Consider the following 20,937-nt stretch of genomic DNA (forward strand, 5'->3'; position numbering starts at 1 on the left):
AAATTGAAATATTAAAACAAGCCCCAAATCAAATCAATAAGTAACACAAATAAAAGAAATCTCTTCATATAAACAAAATAAGGCTTTGTCTGTGCTCTTTCCATTTAAAATTAGAGGCAACCACTGCATTTTAATCATGATCCAAACAAAGATGCTGCATACATGCAACATGAGCAGTTTTTAATCTAAATTAGATTGTATAATTTCGAAATTTGAAGCAAAAACAGAATGATTTGACTTAAGTTTATGAAACTATACATACAAAAATATCAGCATGAAACAGAAACAGCAGACGAGCTGAATGAGACGCAGATTCACTCTCTGCCAGCAGGTGGCGCTTAAAGCGTTTCCTTGGTTTCCGCTGTAAACAAAGCAGCGCTGCGCTTATGAACTTTAACATGCATTATACAGAGAGGCAAGATGAAAAGAAAAAATACAATCAAAAGACAGTAAGTTCCCCTCAGACATACATTCATATAAACTCCTACCCCTAAATGAATCACGATTTGTTTAGCATCTCAACCGATTTGAATCGTCACATATTTTAATCGATTTTCAACCGGCTCGCGGTTAATCGTTACATCCCTTCAAATAAATGCAGTTTTTTTTTACTTTCTATTCATTAAAGGATCCTGAAATAAATGTATCATGGTTTACACAAAAAACATGAAGCAGCACAACTGTTTTCAACATTGTAATGATAAGAAATGTTCCTTGAGCAGCAAATTAGCATATTGGAATGATTTCTGAAGGATCATGTGACACTGAAGACTGGAGTAATGATGCTGAAACAAATTTAGCATAAATAACATTTTCAAATGTATTCAAATAGAAAATAGCTATTTAAATCTTACAAATATTGCTCTTTTTTAATTTATTATTATATTATATATTTGAACGAATAAATGCAGCCTTGGTGAGCATGCAAGACTTTTTAAAAACATCTTACCAGACAAACACATACTGTACACACTAGCAAATTTGGAAACTAATCTGGAAACAATCCACAGCAGCATACAATCTTGGCTGTGAGTTTTGACCAATTAACTGTAAATATATATTACTAAATCCATTTGGTGCATCTAATGGTGCTTAAAATCAAAATAATAGAGTCTGTGACATAATCAACGCCAAAGGCTTTGCATCAATCGTGAAGGTCGAGCACATGCAGGCCTGCGTAACTTTCAGCGCCAGCGTGTCGCACAGTACGAGTCTTTCAGTGCCACTCCACGCCAACACTCCAGTCCCACTCTGACACAAGCCCAGCCATAATCTCCCTTTTGTGCCAGTGCATTTCAGAGCCGCTGTCACAAAGGACACATTGCTTCCCCCAATGTAGCTGACAGGAAGCTACTTGTTTGGTTGTTGACATGTTTCTTGGTATCGAACGTGTCTATCCCCGACTGTCAGTGGGACAGACCATGCCTCCGTCTTCAAGCACTCAACTATGCTAATGAAACAGCGTCTGGAAAAAGATGCAAATTTAAATAATAGATTCAATGCAGGAATGATTGCGGGTTCAGTCTGGACATGGAAAAGCAAAGTTTCTGGAATATAAACTTTCCTAAATTATACCTAATTTGCTGAATGTTTTGCATTAATTAACTCGAGGTAGACCTCGCTTAAGAAGAAAAGATTACTTTTTCTTCCTCTTAACCAGAGAAGATTTAGACATTTGAAACTACAGTAATTAATCGCAAAGAGTTACCATTTCAACTCGGTTTGAATTTTGAAAGAAACCATTTTTAGGCTGAAACTGCACAGAAACACCATCAACCAAAGCCCAGATCTGAAAAGGAACGTTTGCGAAGTTAAATTCATATTTTTTGCTTTCAGTTCTTCAGAAAAATGACCAATCATTTGACTCCACATAAAAGGAGTCTCTCCACACGTCTTTTCACGAATCAAACTGACTAAATGTAGCAAATTTACAAAAAAAAAGCTACAAAAAGAAGCTGAGTTTTGGTTACAAAAAAACATGCAAGCAGGCTGTACAGATTGTAAATCTGTACGTGTGCCAGGAAGTGTATGCTACATTTCCGACGGCCTGTAATTATCGGGTTATAAAATTTAGTATTGTAATTTTACTGTTGCACTGTAAAATACAATTATTCTTATAATATTTAATTAAATACACAATGTTTAGCAAAATATTACAATAGTAATATTTTTTTGTTTTGTTTAATATTTTATTTATTATTAGAACTGTTTATTAAATAATAATAATAATAAACCAAAACATCCACAGAATGTTTGGCCAAATTATATAGCCCTACAAACAAGTAGACAAACTTAAAGCATTTTAAATCACAACCACAATCAACATTTTATCAGAAAATTATATTAAAAAAAAAAAAAAGAAAAGATTACTTTTTCTTCCTCTTAACCAGAGAAGATTTAGACATTTGAAACTACAGTAATTAATCGCAAAGAGTTACCATTTCAACTCGGTTTGAATTTTGAAAGAAACCATTTTTAGGCTGAAACTGCACAGAAACACCATCAACCAAAGCCCAGATCTGAAAAGGAACGTTTGCGAAGTTAAATTCATATTTTTTGCTTTCAGTTCTTCAGAAAAATGACCAATCATTTGACTCCACATAAAAGGAGTCTCTCCACACGTCTTTTCACGAATCAAACTGACTAAATGTAGCAAATTTACAAAAAAAAAGCTACAAAAAGAAGCTGAGTTTTGGTTACAAAAAAACATGCAAGCAGGCTGTACAGATTGTAAATCTGTACGGGTGCCAGGAAGTGTATGCTACATTTCCGACGGCCTGTAATTATCGGGTTTGGAGAACAGCCATGCTAGCAGGCCCTGCATACGGATCCAACAGAATCTGAGGTCGCTCTGGTATAGTGTTCACTATAGCACTAACAAACAATGCTTTTTAAGCAATGTTTTTTAAGCATGTACCATGGTAACTCCAATATATTTAAAGTACCCTGGATTACCAAGTAAACAGCAAGCTATAAACTGCACAAAAGCATCCCAGCAGCTAGGGCTGCACGATTAATCGAAATAATCTTGCTGCAATTTAATTAAATAAGTGTATGTGAAGTGTATTTCATTGTATACTTTAACACGAGAGCAGCTCATGATCCAGTGTTTTCAGCATTGCAGTAATAATAAACCAAAACATCCACAGAATGTTTGGCCAAATTATATAGCCCTACAAACAAGTAGACAAACTTAAAGCATTTTAAATCACAACCACAATCAACATTTTATCAGAAAATTATATTAAAAAAAAAAAAATTTTTTTAAATCACAATTCGATTTTTTCCCTACCAAGAACTGCCTAGCAATGCCTTTACAACTACAAAACATTTTTATTTCAGTTTTTGAATAGGTAGGGACCCGTTTGGAATCTGAAATGTTGGCTAGTTAAAATAGTTATTAGGAGGGAGTGATGCATCTTTTATATATTTTACATTTCAGTTTTGAGTCTTGCATCTGTAGTAATATGCTCTGAATGATTAAGCACATTCGCAGTGGCTGTGGTGTCATAATGGCTTCGCAGAACTCAGCATTTATGTGCTCTTTCTGAAACTTGAGCAGTAATTACTGGCCAGTCCTCACATGGGAAACTGTCATATCCAGCTCTAACTAGTTCCCTCTTAATGGAAACACACATCACAGCATCCAGAGAGAGAAAGAAAGTGTTTGTGTGTGTATTATGTAATGCAGCCATTGTGAGCCCGACAGGACACAGCGAGTCCGAGTTCAACATGGAAAATCAGAGGCATTGTGTGTTAACATTGTTTGAAACAATTTCAGTAAGAAAATGGCACTTTAAAAGGAGAAGTGAAGTGGAATGTGGATTTACCACAATCTTAGAGAGCCTTTTTGTGTCCTACATACGCGAAAGGTGAAAAATGCACTTATTCCACTCAGAAATGGGCATATCTGATCTGATCTTCAAACTGAATTGATCTTCAAACAGTGAATTTAAATGAGCTATCAGATTCAGAGCCTGATAAAAGCCATTTTAAACTTTGTTAATGGCCCTCTGGACGTGCATTTACAGATCTTTAACTACTGTAGATATAGAGCAGTGGTGGATAGTGAATAACTCACCTCTGTAGTCAGCATCCAAAATTAACTACACTGCCAATTTCAGGTGTATTACAAAAATGACTTTTTTTTAAAAACATATTTTATCAGTTATTAAACTGTTTTTGCATTATTGTTATTCTTTTTTTGTCCTATAACAAATGTATTTAATCAATGCTTCCATCCCCCTATTTTTAATGTGCATTTTGGGATATCACATAAAAAAATGCCGGCTGGAAACGCCAAGATGTGCATAAATTAAAAAAATGTGCATTAAATACTTATGCACTCAGTTGAGGGGGATACATTTTTTTATCTGATAAGAAAACATATGCATAAACTATGATGGAAACACATTTACTGAATAAATTCCTCAATGCGCATCAAAAAAGTAATGTGACTTTAAGCAATGGGATGGCATAACTGGACTAACCAAATGTTGTTTTGGTCATTCTGAAATGCCTGAGCCAAAGTCTGTTGTCAAAGTGGTTCGGTATGATTACCTCCCAGAACTGTCTTACACGACTGCATTCCCAAACAGCAGGCAACTCCGTTATAAGATAACATGACCGCGTTTATTGTGTTTTTTTACCTGAGGCGCAAGTAATTTATTAGAAGAAAGACCCACAGTGGCTTCTCCTACTGCTGCAAATGACCTTTTTCTTAGATATATTTCGCACCAGTTTATCAGGAAGTTTGGATTTTGCTCTCTTCGTTTTGCTGGATGGAAACGGTGCTTTATTCGCAAATGATTTATGCGATGTTCCAATTTCACACACAAGTTAAATTCAGAACTTTGGATGGAAACATAGCTACTTTATCACTGCATTTGAATAACAAGCATCCCAGGTCTGTAAAAATGCACCTATCACAAAAAAACATGAAGAAATGCCATGATTTTGTTCCTCAGATTCACATTTCGGAAGCTTAATACTTCACATTTGCCACACCACATGAAGTTCTTGCTAAAGCCAACTGTGGACCCTGATTCAGGAGCTAAAAATGGAAAAATACAAAACTTTACTAAACTCTACAAGAAATGCATACCACGGGAAGAAATTTAATTCATAAAAACACCATTGTACCATTTCATATCCCTGTACCATGGTATTACCACAGTACTTTTTTTGTAAAGCAATGACATATGCTTGATATACAGTATATGCCATTCGAGTGACTATTTACCAATTAATATATACCAATTAATTTGAACTATATTAAATATAGATAAAATATGTATTTAAATATTTCTATCTATTTCTTTACATAATTGCCTAACAATCAGGCGCGCAGATGGCACTAGGGACGGGGGGGACATGACCCCCCCAGATTCATAGTGACCCGATTCATCCCCCTCACTGTCTCTACGAAAGGCGACATCGGTAAACAGAGGATTAATCAGGGTTTTCGCTATGTACATTAGCCTAAGTAGTGGCGGCCCGGCCCACCACTCCTTAAACATGCACCAAGCGATTTTTGAAAAACGCTTTTGACCGCAGTGTCTGACCGAGTCTCAAAACACACTTGTAGCCAATCAGCAGTAAGGGGGTGTGTCTTGTACTGATAGAGAGAAGAGAGCGCTCAATTTGAGTGCACAGGACAGATATTAGCAGATCGACTATAGATAGAGAGAGATGACAGATCAGGCTGACGCACAATAATAATCTACCGGTCACCATTACTTTGTACCCACGTTCTCACTACACGCTGTTCTGTTGTCAATAAACCAAAGACTATAGAATACACATATATGACGATGGTGCTGCCACCAAGGTTTACATTCTCTGCGTGTGTATGTGCTACACTCCTGACCCCAGGGTCCTATGAGGAGCTGGTAGCTGCCTCAATTTTGACTTTGCGTTGTTTCACACAACTTATCCGTGTTGGCTTTTGTTTGAATATGCTTGTGTGTCATCTTCACTTGTTTCCACGATCGTCGTTGCCATGGTTGCATACGTACGCGTGGGGCGGAGATTTCAAAATAGGGGCGAAGTTTGTAGGTTTGTTTTGGTGCTTTCAAATATCAACATCGTTTGGCAAAAATCTAACAATAACCTAGCAACCACCAAAAACAGCATAGCAACCATCTGGCAATGCAACAGTAATCACCCAGAACACCCTAGCAACCAACCAAAACAGCGATATAAGTAATGCACACCAGAAAAAAAAAAGTATTTAAACTGAAGCTATTTTCACTCAGAAACTGCTACATTTTACAAATAATTACAAAGAAACAGCAAGTAATATATTAAATTAAATGTGAAATTTTGAAGTAGAAATATTTATGCCTAGTATTTTATTGTAAAACATTCTTCATGTTTTTTTTGTTTGTTTTTTACATCTTCGAAAACTAATTATTTACAGTGTAGTTTGGTTCTTCAGAAAACTATCTACGTTCTGGTGCTTTGAAGAGTTCAAAAGTGCTTAACTTTTAGTTTCTTTAAAAGATCACAGAACCAACAGGCTGATCTGAAAAAGCTATAATGCAACATCAATAACTTTTTTAATCTTCAAAGGACCTTAAACAACAGTATATAGTACACAACTAAAACGGCTCCTGATGAGATGATTATTATTGTTGAACGGACAGTGCTGCAAAGAGCTCTCGGCTCCAGCCAGCTAAAGTTTGATCTGTCCGTTCTTTACGAGGCTTTGCAGGGATGCCGGGGCCCCTGAATGAGGCTTTTGTGTGTGTAATATCAGCACCGGTTGAGTAAACTTTAACCATAAAACTCCTGCTTTCACAACAACTCAGGTTTACGCCTGTTGCCAAGAAACCGATTACCATACCTAGGAGATTAACCTCAAAAAAACATCTAAGCACTTGCTGAAACTGCGTAAAAAAAAATTTTTGTTAACTGAAAAGTAAAATAAAATAAAATAAAATAACATAAAAATGTATTTAAAAAGGTAACATTTCTCACTTTCGTACTAAAATAACTAAAACTAAATGAATAAAAAATTATAGCCTATAGACATATTTAGAAAACTGACAAAAACACACACACACACACAAAATTTAACTAAAAACTTGTTTCACCAAAAGATAAAGTTATGACATTTTGATTAAAAATGATGAGGTCCAAAAATGTCACATTTAAACACATGCATGAATGGTTTACAATAAACTGATAACATGCATTTTGGGTGAATTTCCCTTTCATCAATCAAATGACTCATCAAAACTGAAATAGATTTAATTATTCCTCTTGATATGATCAAAAAAGGAAATTATCCACAGTTTGAAGCACTGCAGTCATGTGATTCTCATTGTAATCAGTGTAATCTGACTGATCAATTAACAGGGTCAACTGTTTGTCATCAGTAGAAGATTTTATCCCACTGTCCTTACAGTAAAAACACACAGAAGTGACTCTGAAGATACAAGCTTTAACATGGTAGATTAAGGGCATTGTAATGTGGTTGCTAGGGTGTTTTAGGTGGTTGCTAGGCGGATTTGCTGAAGCAAAAGAGTGAATGGGAATTCTAAAATAATAATAAATCAATCTGAAAATAACAAGCCATGTCTCTTTAACAAGATATGCAATTTAAGGTAGCATAGCATGGGATGAGATACATGTGGAGTTTAATGAGTTAACAGAAGTTGCAACAGATCTTTTTCTGTCACATGGAAATGCATGGTCCAGCATACGTTACCAGCAGGGTGGTTATAGTTAACTAAAACTAAAACCATAAAAAAAAATTTTTGTTAATCGCATCATATGACCCCTTTAATAATGGAAAAGACAACCCTATTGAATGACTTTTTAATGTCCACAAACACCTGCTAGTCTTCACTCAACACTCAGAACGCAATCAAAGTTTGATTTCTATTGTTTGCTGTTGTTCAAAGTTTTGCCAACTAATGTTTTCCTGCAATAAGGATGTCCTGATTTACCAGAGGAACAGTTCATCCGTAACACAGTGTCCTGAAGGGTCATTCAGTGTCAACAGGCACTTGGGAAAGTACAACCTTGTGGTAGAACTTCCAATTCTCTAAAAAATGATCATGTGGACAACAAATCTATTACCGTAACCTAACAAAAATCTTCCACTACTTGGCTTAAATTGTGTGGCGATAAATTCTTTCTCAATTAATTTTTTTAGGCCTTTTGAATCTCTGCTATACTGACAACAAGATTTTAAGAAACTAGAGCATTTCTGAGTCACCTTACAAAGGAACAAAGTTCAAAAACAGCGCCAAGAAGCATAACTAAAGCCCACATGTTAGTACCTTCAATGGTGATGCTGCTGGAAGACTCGTTGCGTTCTGCAAATCTCTTGCCTTTGTGAAGCCACTTAATGGTCACAGGGTTGGGAGGACCGACCGCCTCACAGGTCAGTGTGAAGGGAGTGTTTCTCTTGACGTTCACGTCACTCGGCTGTATGGTGAAGGTCGGCAGGCCTGGATTTGAGTAAAATATGGCAAAACATCAAATGTCTAAAATGCATAACCAAAGGTTTGTGTCACCGAGTTGAAGGCTTACTTACCTTCCACCTCTATAATGATGGGATTTGACTCAATGATCTTGTTACTGACACTAAGCCTGCAGTGATATTCTCCAGCATCTGCTCTCTGGACACTTTTAATTCTGAAAGATGATGTCAAAGGAAATATATCAAAAACATGTTGCATTAAAGAAAGATTACTTATTGCCTTTAAAGATAACTAGATTGCCTTTACATTAAAAAAAAATTCATTAAAAATTAAAAAATCTGTCACGGGAGCTGGTAATATTAGTGTAGAAGAGCATAAGTGAAAAGAGGAAAACTAATTAATTAATGTATTTACAATTTTTATAAAAAATTTGTATTAAAGTTATTTTATATTACTTTTATTAGTAGTAATCTATTTTTATTTAAAAATGTTTTTACTAAATACAGTGTTCTAGAAAAAAAGTGTGTTTTCAGGGGTTTTAGATTTCCTTTCTATTGACAAAAAAATATCCATTGAAAAGGCTGTTGGTAGACTGAAACTAACACAAGAACATCTGTTAATCTGTAAAATGGGCAGGTTCAGTAATCTCCAAACATATTCAGACAGATATTAGTCAGTATTGGTCATAATTACCTTATAGTGGACAGCAGGGTGACCGTCCCTTGAGTGTAGACCTCCGTCTGCATGCCTTCAGGGATCTCCTTACCGTTCCTAAACCACAGAATATTCAGGTCCTGGTTGACGTCATTGATGTCGATGGAGCAGTTAAATTTGACCTCTGCCCCCTCTGACCGCTGGATTGTGCCCACGGTGGGTTTGAAGCGCAGCTTCTGGATCTCCTCCTGTGACAGATGTACGCTGGGAGCTCGTGCCAGGACAATCAGCGGGTCTGTCGCCTGCGTTGGCCGGAAAGATCGGCCCTGTCTCCCCCAATGAGGCGAACCTCCCTGGTGAACGACAGCGAGGGGATGTTCTATTCTTCTCTTCACTTTTAAACTTTGACATTGGACTGAACATGATACCATAATAATACCAGTATTATTAATAATACAGTATTTATACTAAGTATGTACCATGGTAACATCAAACATCTTTTGAATTCCCATGTAAACATACATGTAATCATTGAGTACCACGTTATATCAAGCTATGCTGTTCGTGGTTCGGCCACACTACTTTTCAGTAAGGGAAATACTTGTTATTTTGACATTTTCTATTGAGTGACTCAGGTCTGGCACGGCTTCAGAAACGCAGTGGAAAACCAGCATCCTGTTCTCCAGGAGCAAAAGGAAATTCTTTCTCTGATGGAATCTGTTATCAAAGGAAGCATACGCAGCTTTTATTGAGAGAGCTCTGGATTGAAGGAACTCGATCTTGTACACTCATATTGTCTTAGGCACAATTAAATGATCAGTTGCTGTAGTGTACATCAATGCTTTAGTCATAGAAATCTATTTTGTCATTAAGCCAAGAGCTAGAATGGGACTAACACATGTTTCGCTGCAGTGGTAATTCAATTTTAACACTAACCACTTTCATTTCTTTATTAGAAGATATTATAAACCACTCCAGGTTTTACAGAAAATTCCAAGTCTTATAAACCAGTTTTCACAATACCAATGAGCACTGATGAAATTTCAGATACATAATAGGACATCCAGCATGAAAAGTCTATATTTAGTAAATATAGATTTCTAAATCATAATAGTCATACTAAAATAAAATGCAGCATGAAACAATATTTAATAAACTTTTTTTCAAAGTTTTGCATAATTGTATCAAAGAGAGTCTGGAATAAAATTATTTTTATATTTTTAACAAGTGTAAAAAATGTAAATATTAAATCACTAATGTGGTTTTTGACTCACAATCAGTCAATTTATCAAGTCAAACCTATTCATATAGCCTAATAAAATTAAGATTGTATTTTTTGGTATTTAACAACAAATCCGTCAGCAACAGTACTGTATAACAAACTATTAGGAATATTTACTGTGAAATTTCACTTAAGTCTCATGATTTATAGCCATTGACTTCAGGAACTAAATAGTCACAGACCAGCACTATTTAGTTTCTAAGCCTTTATGAAACTAGGGCAGATTATTATCACAGCACTGTAATCCTTTAAATTGGTCAGTGAATTAAACTCCAACCATTTTTAATAATTGTATCACTATCTATAGCTTGAGATCTACATTGCATGTCTGAAAATGTAATGTCATATTATTATTAACCTTAAAAAAATAATTCACCTCATTAATATTTAGTAGAGCATGCTTAAATATTTAATTAGGTTCCGCCAAGTACACAAGTAACAAATCAAACAATTAAAATGTAAAAAACAGCTTGAGATCTACATTGCATGTCTGAAAATGTAATGTCATATTATTATTAACCTTAAAAAATAATTCACCTCATTAATATTTAGTAGAGCATGCTTAAATATTTAAGTAGGTTCTGCCAAGTACACAAGTAACAAATCAAACTATTAAAATGTAAAAAAAAAAAAAATTTGAATAAAAATTTTCTATGCAGAAAACAGAAGTTTTGTTTTGACAACTTGATTCCACCTCCTGCGCACAAATCGATTCCATATGACAAAAACAAAGCAAAATCTCTTTAAAGACGGCACAAATCTCATCACACGTACACGCTTTTAAACAACACTAACTGAACAATGAACTTTTTAAGGTTGTTGACTCAGTTGCTTTCGAAGCATGCACAAAAACATCACAGTAACTTTAAGAAAATCGCACATCTTACCAGTGACTCTGACTGAGTGTGAAAACAATCCGACGAGCAGCAGAGTCAAAAGGCGCAACATCGCTGAGAAACTTTTGCCTAAGATAAACCCCATAACGCTCTCTTTTCTTTTCCCTTTCGTCTGAGTGTGTCAGATGAGTAAACGCACGAAGCAGAGCATGTGCAGATCAAATAGCATCTTCTTTGCTCTTTTCTCTGGGTCTTTTAACACACTGAGGAATGCGAGCGCAGCTCACTCCACTGCACGCGCGCTCCCACGCATGACGTCACATCAGCAGTCTGGGAATTATATGTATTTTTCTCATTGTAAAACGTAAACATAACATAGAATATATAGGAAATGTATTTATTTTATCGGCAAAATGTTATATTCATAAATGTACATTTTCTTCAACATTACCCAAATTACATAATTTTCTTTGTGGCTTTACCTAATTAATAAAAACATTAACAACAAAAAAAGTGTCAAATTTGTGAAACTGTGTAATGAGCTGTTGAATCATGTTACGTAATTTAAGTTACTACCTCTGTACCGTTTGTTTTACTTTTTTATATATATATCCTTTGTTGTCTTCCTGCATTATTTATTTTATTCATACTGTCATCCAATGTTGTATTTAATTGCTGTAGTTGTTCTTGTTTATACCTGCAATAAAAAAAAAGTTCCAAAAATTCTCGCAATTATATTACCTATGATGTTTTTGTTTACTAGGCTGTTAATTAATAATTTTATAATTAATATTCTACTTTTTATTTTGAATGACTAACTGTAGAAAAATACATTTTATTGTCCACAAGAACTCCACTCGATGTGTTATTGGACAGTGTTGTTGACATTTTAACTTTTTCCTCTAACTCCTTCATTCAGACATTATTTAGGCCTAAAAAAGTTTTCTAAAAAAGATTTGTGAAGGTACTATGAAACAATACGTGAAAAAATGCTGCACCATAAAAGCGAAAATTAATGATTGAATAAATGATTAATAAATAAATAAATAAATACCTGACTTGCCTACTAGACAGTGTCAAAAATACGTTGTATAATTTAGGAATTCAAGTACATAATAAAAAGATTACAAATATTTTGCTTAAATTTTATTATACTTCAAATAGCGTACTACATAAAAAAACGACCTTCATTTGTAATGTTTTCAATACAATAGATTTGTCCACAAAGTGGCGCTATTCCATGGTATAAAACAACAGCTCAGACAATCAGACTGGAATATGTTCTTAAATTCAAACATCAGCGATAGCAACTAGTTAAGTTATAACTTAGATACATAACTTAAATAAGGAAACTCTTTTCCACATTAAAAGACCTTAAACTGACAAATTAATTTTTTTACAGCAATTATGTAAAACAATAATCAGGTTGAATTCAGACAACAAAAGGCTAAAATGCTCTTGTAACGTAAAGAGTTTCTGAAAATGACTGATGCTTCCCAATTCACAGTAAAAAAAAGATCTAGAAAGACCTAGAAGATCTAGATCTAGACGTAGAAATTGTCACATGATGTGGCTTGCTGCTTTTAGATGCATTTACTCACTAACAATAGCCTTTCTGGGCACCATATTCTCTCTCAAAAGTGTCTTCTGAATTCTAAGTCAATGCATTGAGAGATAAGAGTGAAAATGGGTTGCATTGTCCTCTGAAAAGCATATCAACTTCCCAGATAAGACTGAACAAAGTTCAAGGGCAGAACGCCAAGACAATAATGGAAATAAATGAGTCTGAATGTCTGTTTCCTTAGATTCTTTGTATCTGCGGTCGAGGTGTCAGATGGGGAAATCTGGACATCCACACAACAGCGCGAGGAGCTTTGGCATTCGCATTGGAGCCGGAGCTGCTTTTGCTTCGGTTGATGTTCTCCGAGCAGTACATCTTCATTCGGTACAAGTTGGCTTTGCTCTTGCAGCAGCCCATGGAGCTCAGAAGGATGTATGCGTCTTTTCTGAAGGCCCTGGTGAAGATGGCGTAGAGGAAAGGGTTTGCGCACGAGTTGATGGGGTAGAAAAGCACAAGGAGGATCTTAGAGTTGGTCACCGTGATTAGCGGGACTTTGAAGGCCGCAGAGATGGCGAAAAATGAAATAGGCGCCATGCACAGAAAGTCGGTGAAGATCAGCACAGCCATGCGTTTGGCGATCTTGGCGTCGGCGGCGCGTCCGGGGAACTCGGGGTTGCGAACGGCAGTGTAAATGCACACGTAGCAGCCGCAAATCACCAGGAAAGCTCCAACATTGAACAGCAGGAGGAGTATAACATAAGCTTGGGATAAAGGCGTCTCGATGTCCATCGGCAAACACATGCTGACTTTGTTGTAGCTGCTGACACCCATTAAGGGGAGGAGAGCCATTCCTAGACAAACCACCCATCCGACGACCATTATCGAAGAAGCGTGCCTCAATCCCAGACGGCGTTCCAGACGGAGAGCATGTGTGATCGTGTGCCAGCGCTCAATGGTAATGGTAGACAGCGTATAGATGGATAGTTCACCACCGAACACCGACAGAAACCCAGCGATCCCGCATCCCGCTCCGGTTTGCCACTCGATAGCGTGCTGACTGTAATGCCCTCGTGTCCTGAGATCCACAGTGGCGATCATAAGCAGATACACGCCGATGCAGAGGTCAGCGAAGGCCAGGTGGCACATGAGGAATTTGGGGACAGTCAGTTTGCAGCGGCTGGTGAATAACACAAGCAGCACCGTCAGGTTGCCGGCGATGGCCAGGACGTTGATGAACCAAATGGCCACCCGCAAGAAGCCGAATCCAGCGATGTCCTCGCAGGGGTTGAAAGCGTCGGACTCGGGGCTGCACTGGAGGGCCGGTCGGCGCTGACACAGGTCCAGCTCTGGGTAATAGAAGTCCATGCTGCCAAAAGTATCCTCGGCTGATGTGGATCCAGCAATGTCTGATGCAAAAGGACCATCCAGTGTTAGAGAATCGTCAGATGCGACGTCAGACGGACTGAGAATGAACACATGGAAAAAATGGTCAGTATGGTGACATGTAACAGTAACAGTATGGTGAAAAATATTACGCTATAATTTGTAGATATATATGGGGTTATTAATGTTAAATTAAACTAAAACCATTGCAAAAACTTGTTCTTTACCTGAAATAAAATCAACATTAACTAACAATATAAAAAAAACTTAAGCTTATTTGATTTCAGCTAGTTGCCTGTCACACTCTGTGTCGGAGAGAACGACAGAGACGTCGATAAGAGAAACAGTCTTTAATAAATCCAAAACAAGGGGGTAATCCACACTAGGAATGGCTGTAACACACAAACATGACGTTTGAGACCCGACAAACATAGACTGCACGGCTGATTGTTGGACTCGGGGGACACGAGCCCTCTCAGGGCTGAACTCAGGAACAGAGGCTCTCCCTGGGCCATACGTGGGAACCACAGCCCTCTCTGGGCTGGACATGGAAACAGGAGCCCTCCTTGGGCTAGACTCTGGATCTGTGGCCCTCCCTTTGCCATACGTAGGAACCGCAGCCTTCTCTGGGCTGGATGTGGAAACAGGGGCCCTCTCTGGGCTTGACTCGGGATCTGAGGCCCTCCCTGGGCTGGACGCGGGAACCGCAGCCCTCTCTGGGCTCTGGTCAGGGGCTGGAGCCATCACTCGACTCTGGTCAGGGGCTATAGCCATCTCTCGGTTTGAGACCCGACAAACATAGACTGCACATACTAGGGCTTAAATACATGGGGAAACGAGACCAATTAACACGACACACCTGAACCAAATGAACACAATCAAACAAGGGAGAAACTGGGTCACGGGGAGCACGTGGGGAGAAAAACACACACAGACAGTCCATGAGCGTGATATATCGCCCCCCTCCCAGAAGGTGCGTCCTTGCGCCGTAGAAACAACATAGGGAGGGACGGGTGGGAACATGGGAGGAGGCTCAGGAGGAGGACGGGCACCCGGGAGGGGGCCGGCAGACAGAGTCCAAGGTGGAGCCGACAGGAGGAGGAGCCAGGGAAGAGCCAGGGAGGACCAGATGGAGACAGGAGGGACTTGGAGCAGGCGGAGCCAGGTGGGACCCAGGCCACAGCCATGAAGGTGACCCACGGTGGAGCCGACGGAGGGAGGAGCCATGGTGAAGGAAGAGCTGACGACTCCAGGGGGCTGACCGACGGTGGCGGAGCAGGTGGTGGAGGAGCCCGAGGCGAAGACGGAGAGCCAATGAGCCAGGGCGACAGGGAGGATCCGGAGGGCCAAGGCGGAGCAGATAGCTCAGGCGACCGAGGCGAAGGCGGGCATAGGAAAGGCCGCGGTGGAGCCGGAGGGACAGAGGACCAAGGTGGAGCTGACGAGAAGGAGGAGCCTAATGGAGCTAGAGGAACGAGGCGGAGCTGGAGGAATACAGTCCCGAGGCGACGGATGGACGATGACAGACCAAGGCGGAGCCGGAGGGACGAGGGAGCCCAGCGGCGCCAGTGGACTGACGGGTCACGGCAGAGAGGAGGGAGCTAGGAGCCATGGTGGAGCTGCTGGGTCGATGGGCCAAGGCGGAGTCTGGGACTCAGAGGCTGGAGGTGGAGGCCAGGGATTCTCCAGTCACACCGACGATGGAGACTGGCAGACCTGCGGTGCTCACACTGAACAGATGGTGGGCTGAGGGTGAGCAGAGGGTCTGCCAGACGACAGCGGTGGAGGAGGCAGGAGCAGGAGGGTGGTGGGCATTTGCGAGCCTCCTTAATCTGGGTCTGGCTCTGCTGTGGCACTGAACGAAACACGGAAACAAAATGGGGGGAAAACACGCCAATATTACTTTTTTGTCGGTCGTGTCTTCTGTCACACTGTGTCAGAGAGAACGACGGAGACGTGGATCAGAGAAACAGTCTTTAATAAATCCAAAACAAGGGGGTAATCCACTCTAGGAATGGCTGTAACACACGAACATGACGTTTGAGACTCGACAAACATAGACAGCACAGACTAGGGCTTAAATACATGGGGAAACGAGGCCAATTAACACAACACACCTGAACCAAATGAACACAATCAAACAAGGGAGAAACTGGGTCACGGGGAGCACATGGGGAGAAAAACACACACCGACAGTCCATGGGTGTGACATTGCCAAGGCCAGGGAACATTTCTCATTTTCATTTTAGTAGCTCAACTTGATTACTAAAATTACTAAAACTTAATAAAAATGAATCAAAAATATATTGGCATATTTAAAAAAAAAACTAATAAAATGGTAGAAATGCATAACAAAATTACTAAAACCTTTAACTAAATTAGAAAAAGATTAAAAATATTAATACAAATTATAATACTACATCAGTGATACTAAAATATACATGTTTGCATTATAGTTTAGGAGACTTAACTGAGTTCTCGTGTAATTTTTAGAATCTTCTGAAACATGTACTAGATGTTTAATCTAAAATGATTTGACTAATAAAAATAGGAACAAATTAGTATATTTTTGATATACATCAAGAGTAAAGAGTTATAAATTCATATGGATTACATAGCTGAGATTATCTAGGCTAGTGGTTCTCAAACCTGTCCTGGAGTACCCCCAGCCCTGCACATTTTGTATGTCTCTCTCATCTATTACACCTGATTCAACTCATCAGAAGACCTGAAGTGGGTGTGACAGATATAGGGAGACATACAAAATGTGCAGTGCTGGGGGTACTTCATGGAGAGGTTTGAGAACCACTGATCTAGGCTGTGTTTCCCAAAAACATTTGCCACCAGCTTACAATGCTTTTGAGAAACGCAGCCCTGGTCTTTGAAGAATCTGATTGAAATAAAATTAAAAATATAAAAAAAACTTAAAAACTTAATCTTATTTTATTTCAGGTCGTTGCCAAGGCAACATCTCATTTTCATTTCGTTTAACTTTTAGTTTAACTAAAACTTAAATAAAAATAATAAAAACTATATAGACCTTACAACTAATAAAGTCACAAAACACACAACAAAATTACTAAAACTTTAACTTTCTTAAAATTTATAATATTAATAAAAAAAAAACTATAGTAAATAAATTTCATATTTCATGCTAATTAGAATGCACTCATGCTTCGCTTGAACTTGAGGCAAAGTGGGAGCATGCATGACATTTTTTAAAACTCAGTATCAAATTATTAGGCCTTTTTTGTAAATCAGCAGCATTTTTCCCCAAGATGCAGGCCTGTGCAATCAGAAAACAAAACTTTAGTCTTACTTAGCTGGTGAGATGTCACCACAGTACGATGATCCATTTCCTAATGCAGTGATAACAGATCCCTCCCTATATGAGAACGAGAAAATTGATTTCAGACATAATGAAGGACATGACATGAAGGCATTGAATTATACTGATGATCCTCTGCTTTGGATTGGAACAGCGAATCATAATATCAAAAATACATGTCAGGTGCTCTTATTGGAGCTCTATTTGTAATCTCATTAAATTAATGATTTTATGGCGTTCATTGAGCGCGAAGTGCTAGTGATGCTCTTATTCAAAATGACAATAAGATAAAATTATTATTTTATTCCTAATAATACATTGGCGTTTTGATTTGTGTGTTGACCTGTCGGAGTCCCAGCTGAGCAGAACGCAGCAGTGGCTGGGATACGTGAGCTGCGCTTCTCTCAGGCTCTTCAGTCCCTTCAGTGGAGGAAGTCTCTTCAGAGCGAACGCCGAACGAGCCACCAGCATCAGCACCGACTCCAGACCACGAGAGGGCAGCGTTTCCAGTGCCGTGGATGACCAGATATTTCCAGAAAAGTTATATCTCAATTCTGATTGGTTGATTGGAATGTTGTTCCAGGATCAACAAGGATGTTGATCCAGGAACATGTTGTACCTGGTGAAATCACGCTCACCATGCTCCTACTGTAATCAATCACACCCAAACCAGCCAAGCAAGGTCTTCAGGTTTTCTTGAAAGTTAAAAGCAGGTGAGGTAAAGCTCTGGTCTAGAGTAAGGTAATGCACCTTGACATCAATTCACAATGACATCTGATAAGATTCAACACAAAGTGCTCAGTCCAGAGAAGAGGAATTGTGAAATGAGCTCTTCACAGTGAATTTGCAAGAGAAAAGGAAAGTCTTATTTCAGCATAATATCACTTACAGCATAGTGGGGCCAAAAGCTTCTTTGAAAGCGTCTTCATGAATCACACGCAGGTCTTTGTTGTTCTTTAATACCCTGCAAAACAAACAGATTATGCTGTGATTTTACACCGATGGTGTCAGATTTACTTTTGAAACTATTTTCACTCAGAAATTGCTAGTACATTTCACAAACAATATATTAAATAGTATAACAGTAGTATTATATAGTATTTTCTACAATAATCTTTTATTTACAACAAAAATATTTTTACAGTGTAAAGCACAATACTGTAGATAAATAGCATGACTAAGCAAAACTGAATGGAGATTAGTGTATTCATAATTTGTCAATATTTACAGTTTATCTATTTTAGTTTCATTGAAGGCATGGCTTTCTATTTCTTGCAATCCATTGTTAAAGAGATTCCTGAGAAGACAAAAAAAGGGAAAAAAATTAATTAGTAGATAATCCTTAGTAAAAAGTAATACATTTAAAATATATTTTTCTTTCATACTAAGTAGTTAAAATCTGTTCCCCGAACTAGCAAATACAAAAAACGTCCAAAACAATTCAAGGGTAACAATTTAGTATATGTGTTGCCAAAGCAAGCACAAGGGTAACAGATGTAATACAGATAAACAAATGATAAAGCTTGGCTTATTAAATATTAGATCCCTTTCTACGAAAGCGCTTTTTGTAAATGATATGATTACTGATCATAAACTAGATGTGCTCTGTTTGACAGAAACTTGGCTAAAACCAGATGATTACATTACTTTAAATGAGTCTACACCATTCAACAAATTCAACTCCTTGTTACAAATATGGTAGAACCGTCACTTCTACCACAAAAGACTGCTTTGTAAATAAACTTCCTGACTTATCTCAATTCCTCAGCATATCCAATAGCTCAGAAATGATGATGTAACAGAAACTATGTACTCTCTCTTTTCTAGCACTTTAGATACGGTTGCTCCTTTACGCTTAAGGAAGATTAAGGAAAACAGTCCGACTCTGTGGTATAATGAGCACACTCGCGCCCTAAAGAGAGTAGCCTGGAAAATGGAGCGCAGCTGGTGGAAAACAAAACTAGAGGTATTTCATGTTGCATGGCGGGAAAGTACTTTCTCTTACAGAAAAGCCTTAAAAACTGCTAGATCTGATTACTTTTCATCTCTTTCAGAAGAAACAAACACAACCCCAAGTATTTATTCAATACAGTGGCTAAATTAACAAAAAAATATAACAGCAGCAGGGGCAGACATTTCCCAACAGCACAGTAGTAATGATTATATGAACTACTTTACTTCAAAGATCGATACTATTTGAGATAAAATTGTAACCATGCAGCCGTCAGCCACAGTATCGCATTAGATAGTGTACTATAGTCCCCCTGAGGAACAATTCCACTCATTTTCTTGTATAGGAAAGGAAGAATTGTATAAACTTGTTAAATCATCTAAACCAACAACATGTATGTTAGACCCTATTCCATCTAAGCTACTAAAAGTGGTGCTTCCAGAAGTCATAGATCCTCTTCTGACTATTATTAATTCATCATTGTCATTAGGATATGTCCAAAAAACCTTCAAACTGGCTGTTATTAAGCCGCTCATCAAAAAACCACAACTTGACCCCAAAGAACTAATTAATTACAGACCGATCTCGAATCTCCCTTTTCTGTCCAAAATACTAGAAAAGGTAGTATCCTCACAATTATATTCCTTCTTAGACTTGACCCCAAAGAATTAATTAATTACAGACCGATCTCGAATCTCCCTTTTCTGTCAAAGATTCCAGAAAAGGTAGTATCATCACAACTCTGATCCTTCTTAGAGAAAAATGGTATCTGTGAGGATTTCCAGTCAGGTTTTAGACCGTATCATAGTACTGAGTACTGCTCTCATTAGAGTTACAAATTACCTGCTCTTATCATTAGTGCTAATGGATCTTAGTGCCACGTTTGACACTATCGACCACAAGATTCTTTTGAATAGACTAGAAAATTATGTTGGCATTAGAGGAAGTGCATTGGCATGGTTCAAATCGTACTTATCTGACCATCATCAATTCCTGGTAGTGAATGAAGAGGTATCATACCAATCACAAGTGCACAAGTGCAGTACCTCAAGGCTCAGTACTAGGACCGTTACTTTTCACGCTTTACATGTTACCCTTGGGAATTATTATTAGGAAACATGGTGTTAGCTTTCACTGTTATGCTGATGATGCCCAGCTCTATATTTCTTCGTGGCCCAACGAAACATACCAATTTGCAAAACTAACGGAATGCATAGTTGATAAAAAAACTGGATGACTAGTAATTGCTTACTGTTAAATTCTGAAAAAACAGAGGTGTTAATTATAGGACCAAAAACCTCTGCATGTAACAACCTAGAACACTGTCTAACACTTGATGGCTGCTCTGTCAATTCTTCGTCATCAGTTAGGAACCTAGGTGTGCTATTTGATAGCAATCTTTCCTTCGAAAGCCACGTTGCTAACATTTGTAAAACAGTATTCCATCTCAGAAATATATCTAAATTACGACCTATGCTCTCAATGGCAAATGCAGAAACGTTAATTC

The 20,937-nt window shown here is 38.2% G+C and overlaps 1 protein-coding gene and 1 pseudogene across 1 annotated transcript in view; both read right to left on the reverse strand.

Moving 5' to 3' along the window:
• LOC107724611 (tyrosine-protein kinase Mer-like) overlaps positions 1–11,503 on the reverse strand; it is a 41,926-nt gene extending 30,423 nt beyond the window's left edge. The window contains exons 1-5 of the mRNA XM_016533602.1: positions 11,253–11,503; positions 10,643–10,648; positions 9,129–9,468; positions 8,549–8,649; positions 8,292–8,462 (exon numbers count right to left, since the gene is read on the reverse strand). Of these exons, the coding sequence (XP_016389088.1) occupies positions 8,292–8,462; positions 8,549–8,649; positions 9,129–9,468; positions 10,643–10,648; positions 11,253–11,352 (718 nt within the window). The 5' untranslated portion in view covers positions 11,353–11,503. The remainder of the gene's footprint in view (positions 1–8,291; positions 8,463–8,548; positions 8,650–9,128; positions 9,469–10,642; positions 10,649–11,252) is intronic.
• An 848-nt stretch (positions 11,504–12,351) lies between these two features.
• LOC107724620 (lutropin-choriogonadotropic hormone receptor-like) overlaps positions 12,352–20,937 on the reverse strand; it is a 22,172-nt pseudogene continuing 13,586 nt past the window's right edge.

This window comes from Sinocyclocheilus rhinocerous, unplaced genomic scaffold, assembly GCF_001515625.1.
Source record: "Sinocyclocheilus rhinocerous isolate Xijiao unplaced genomic scaffold, SAMN03320098_v1.1 scaffold304, whole genome shotgun sequence".
In the NCBI taxonomy this organism is placed as follows: Eukaryota; Metazoa; Chordata; class Actinopteri; order Cypriniformes; family Cyprinidae; genus Sinocyclocheilus; species Sinocyclocheilus rhinocerous.